Consider the following 4,974-nt stretch of genomic DNA (forward strand, 5'->3'; position numbering starts at 1 on the left):
TAAATGAATAGTGAAATAAAGAGAAAAAAAGAAATGACATAAAATGACACCTTTATATATTCTTAATATGCCGTAGAGAGTGCAAGATACTTCATATTTGTTGCGAATATAGCTTTTGTAGTAATAATTGTGAGTCATGCATCACGTGGCTTCTACACCACGTGACCACAAATACAAATAAAAAAAACATGGCGGCGCACTGCTCCGTGGGACTGGCGACAAGAACAGCAGGTATGGCTGAGTAAAGTTAATCTGTATCTGTATATGTTTTATATTGCACACAGGTGTGCCTAATAAAGTTGCCGATGAATGTATGCTGCGTATGATGTCACTCTGTGTCCTCAAAGTTCCCATTGAACACAGGAGACTGTACTTTGCAGCTTTCCCAGATACCAACCAGTACTCCTATGATGGAATAATGAACAGTGACCCCAGGTTTTTTCTAATTAGTAAATATCCTAATGCTATATTTTTGTGCGTACAAGGTCTTAGTAATTAATATACACAATAACACTCATTTTGAACAAAACTGTAGTTATTCACTATTTGAGAAGGTGCTCATCAGCCATGGTTGGATACACATTTTCATTGTTGTTCAATTGACTAAAAAGAGAGCACTGGTGAGGGGAGCGCAGGCCCAACAGAAGAATCACCTTTCTGCCACTTTCAAGTTATGTGACAGAGAAAGCTCTCTTCTTCATTCTGTTGCTCTGCTTTTCAACAGGACTGGGTGGTTTCCTTCGGAGAGCTTGTTTTTTAAGAACCTGTGGTCCCCCAAAATCCCTACTGTGTCCGCAACATCGCTGCTTCTTCTGGAAGAAGTGGAAAAGTTCTCACAATGTAGTTCGCCCAGCTACTGTTAAGCCTGCCCATGCAGTCCCCAAGGTACAGTACCTCGTGTTTTTTTCTGGCCCTGTTCATGCAAGTCTGCTAATTTTATATTGTAGATTGGTTTCCAATAAATACTTTGATTTTATATGAAGCCTTTGGAAAACAATATGAGTCACACTTCTTATCCTGTCTTTCCCTGACTGTAGCACATTGTGCGGCCTGACTATGTAAGCACTATACTGGTCCCAGAATGGCCAGACTACATAGAGATCAAAGACCAAGAGCAGATCGAAGGCCTTGCCAGAGCATGTCAGCTGGCCAGACGTGTACTGCTACTAGCTGGACGCAGTCTGAAGGTAAGCACCTAATCACTCAAAGTAATGTTCGTGTTTACATGTCATCAAAAACAAAATAACAGTTTTGACCTGTGACTTCCAGGTTGGCATGACAACGGATGAAATTGACTTCATCGTGCACCAAGAGACAATCAGGCACAATGCCTACCCATCCCCTCTCAGATACGGGGTTTCCCCAAGTCAGTCTGCACGTCTGTGAACAACGTGGTCTGCCATGGCATACCTGACAGGTAAACCGGCAGGACATTTACTCATACATACATAACTTTGAGATGATTGGTATCCAAACTTTTCAACTCGGGGGCCACATGGGGAAAAAAGTTTTGTCCTGTGCCATGAGCCTTTTCGATTTAGAGACTTATCATAAATAGTGAGATTTAAGCACTATGTCAGCAGTACATATACAGTCAGCGGGCCAAATATAATTTAAAAAAAAACACAAGCAGTATAAATTGAGATGTTCTAATGACACCCCTTATTTAGATTTTTTTTTATTACAGTATTCTATTGTGGGATTCTTTGTGTATGCAGCATTCATTTTTTATATGCTTATGTCCTGAAGTCGGCAACTTGAAGACGGAGATATCATCAACGTTGATGTCACCGTGAGTTGTTGCTGACACACAAACAAACTCAAAGACATTACTGCAAACGTCATCAGTCAGAACAATTCTGCTCCCGTTACTGACCTTTGCCTATTCCCGATAGGTGTATTTAGATGGTTACCACGGCGACACTTCAGAAACCTTCTTGATTGGCCAGGTGGATGAGGTCGGGCAGCGATTGGTGGAAACAGCCAGGCGCTGCCGAGATGAGGCCATCGCTGCCTGCAAGCCGGGTGCACAGCTCTGTGTTATAGGAAACACTATCAGGTACAAACACACACACACACACACACACACACACACACACACACACGTACGTACATACATACATATATGTGAAAAACAACAACATACATACCATATAATCACATTCACTGTTGCCAATATGCCAGCTAATATTTTTTTGTTCTTCTGGCAGTGAAATTGCAATGGACAGTGGCTTTCAAGTGTGTCCTTATTTCATTGGACATGGAATAGGTTCTTACTTCCATTGCCATCCTGAGATCTGGCACCATGGTAAGTTTGGGTCAGCGGTCAGCAGAGACTTGGACAGGAGCACCTGCCCTTGTGTGCATCACGTGTGTGTTTGTGTGCATGTATACTATACATTAGTCAATACCTTCTGTGGAATCGTTTGGTTTCCTTATAATCAAGTATGGACTGTCTCAATATAGTGTATATGGCATACTGCAGAAGTCATTGTACTGTAAATCTCAATGGACTCGGAGATATTGATTGCTTTGTGAACCGAATAGACCCGCAAGACTTGATAAGTTTGTGGGACAAGGATACTGAAAGCTGAGATGGAGGAAATATTAACTAATATGGAAACCATGCCCATGTGCCAAAGGGTCTTTGTAATTAATGAAGAGTATTCTCTTTTTCTCCTTATTTTCAGCTAACGACAATGACATGACCATGGATGAAGGGATGTCTTTCACAATAGGTGAGTTAACTTTTTCAGTTTTTGCATGCACATTGAGATGCTACTGTGTATGAATGTGGGGCTGATGTTGTCTGTTCATTTGTAGAGCCCATACTGATGGAGGGGTCTACAGAGTTTAGAATCCTGAGGGACAGGTGGACTGCAGTGTCTGCAGACGATAAAAGGTACGTGTTGGACAAACAGAAATATCTTGTCTTTTTTCGGACTAAATGGTTTCCCATCTGGCATGAAGTATTATTTTAACCAGATGAGACACAACATAGATGTATTTTCTAATCTCACACTCTCAAAAGTGCGAACAAGCATATTTCCCCACATGTTGAACTATTCCCTTAAAATTATACATTTGTTTTCTTCTTCTCGTGCAGGTCAGCTCAGTTTGAACACACTGTGGTCATCACATCTGACGGAGTGGATATTCTCACCAAACTGCCGGAGGAGAGCATTCAGTGACCTGAATGAATCTAATTGATGTCCGCCACATCAGCTGCTAGAAATCTCTTTACCTCAAGCTATCTGAGATAACAAAACACTGTTAAAAGAACTTGAGTGGTGATTCACCTAGGCATTTTTTTTATTTTTACGAGTGTTTGGTTTCTACTTGTTAAGTGTATTTAAGACTGATGTGCATTTACAGATGAAAAAGTGGCTGCTGGTGCATCTAATTGCTGAAGTAGAGATCCATGCATGTCATGAGTGTTTATATTGTCATTATAAGGGATCACAATCTTCTCCAAACTTCAGTTTGTTCTTTAGTAACGAATCAGCAGGTGACCAGTTTAGCCAGTTACATTTTTTTTTTTGAGGGAACACTCGGATTTGTGTGATCCTTTATGACAGCTGGCTTCCATGGAGCCCATGACAGTTAAATGTGATTTGTGACAATAAAGAGACACTTGTAACAGTTAAATGGGAGCAACACTGGTTGGACAGTGGCAAGGGTTTTGGAAATACGGAAGGTCATGGGTCCAAATGTCATCTTTTGTGTATTAATTAAGCTGTTTGATTATATTTATCTCACTTCATCATTGTTTGAATGTTTCATAACCTTCCCTACCCTGCAAGGAATTTAATTGTTTATCCATTTTATTTAATTTTTTTGCGAAAGAACAAATCACATTTTTAGATTTGGGACATACTTAATGTTTTTAAAGCATACTAAGTAGTATGGTAGTATCGGTATTGGAACGCACAGGTATGTCCCCATACATAAATGCAGTATGCCAAAAATATCAGTAAGTCCTCCTGCATTCCATTACTATTTCAGAATGCATGCCATCTTGATTTTCTGGCTATTCTGATCCACAATCCTCTGTGCAGTGTATTTATGAGCAGAAGGGTCAAAGTTCAAGGTGTAATGTTATGATTAAGACATATGTCCCAATGAGATGCTTACCATATGCAATAGTGCATACTTTGTAAGGGCAGCTGCAGTATGCACTGAAAGTAAAAAGAAAAAGTATGTGATTTTGACTGCAGTGCTTGTCAATAAGGTCAGTTACAAACTGTGTTATCAACTATAGCCAGTAGATGGCAGCACACACTTAATACACTTTACCTTGAGCATGTTGTAGCAGGCACAGGCTCCACATCATGACCATAAGTGGAAAGCACATTTAAAATAATATAAACCAAGTATCAATGATGAATTGTTTTGTAACATCTACTCCCAGGGCCTGATTATAAACACGACAAGGGCTTTTCACGCTACCACCAGTCTTAGTTTACCAAGCATGACAGATTGATGAACAATAAAATCTGCTCAAACTAGAGGACAAAATACTGTGTGGGGGTTGTAAACTCCACTCAGCATCACCCTTTTCTTCTATTGGTTCATTTCCTCTTAACTATATATTTTGTCCACAGGTATCCCATATCTCACAAAGCTCTCTCTATTTCACAATAGTTTTGCTTTTTACAGTAACACATTTGGAAATCCCCTGATATCTCTCACTATGATTAGAGCTCGAATTACAGGCTTGTTAATTTAGATTGCAGTGTGCAGTATGTGAGTGATTAAATTCTTCTCCCACAACCTTTAACAAGTCCTTTTGTAATATGTTTTCGTAATAATACTCCTTTATGCGTCTGTCAGTGAGTACTGTGAATGGTGAAGTGAAGATGTTTCAGAGAAAAAAAATGCATAGCCGGAGAAATTGGATTCCAACCTACTGGGAGTGTTTTCACTTCCTGCCAATGTACCCTCTGAGTGTGTGGGTGTGGGTGTGTGTTTGTG

At 40.0% G+C, this 4,974-nt stretch overlaps 1 protein-coding gene across 1 annotated transcript; it reads left to right on the top strand.

Annotated features, from left to right (window-relative positions):
- Nucleotides 1-186: 186 nt before the first annotated feature.
- metap1d (methionyl aminopeptidase type 1D (mitochondrial)) lies at nt 187-4,765 on the top strand. The gene is given in 11 exon segments (XM_054596332.1): nt 187-231; nt 725-885; nt 1,038-1,187; nt 1,270-1,351; nt 1,354-1,417; nt 1,750-1,792; nt 1,896-2,059; nt 2,211-2,308; nt 2,691-2,738; nt 2,824-2,902; nt 3,107-4,765. Coding segments are annotated over 11 exon segments (1,017 nt in total). The 5' UTR covers nt 187-188; the 3' UTR covers nt 3,192-4,765.
- The last annotated feature ends 209 nt before the right edge of the window (nt 4,766-4,974 follow it).

The sequence above is a fragment of the Anoplopoma fimbria genome, chromosome 3 (assembly GCF_027596085.1).
Source record: "Anoplopoma fimbria isolate UVic2021 breed Golden Eagle Sablefish chromosome 3, Afim_UVic_2022, whole genome shotgun sequence".
NCBI classification, from domain to species: Eukaryota; Metazoa; Chordata; class Actinopteri; order Perciformes; family Anoplopomatidae; genus Anoplopoma; species Anoplopoma fimbria.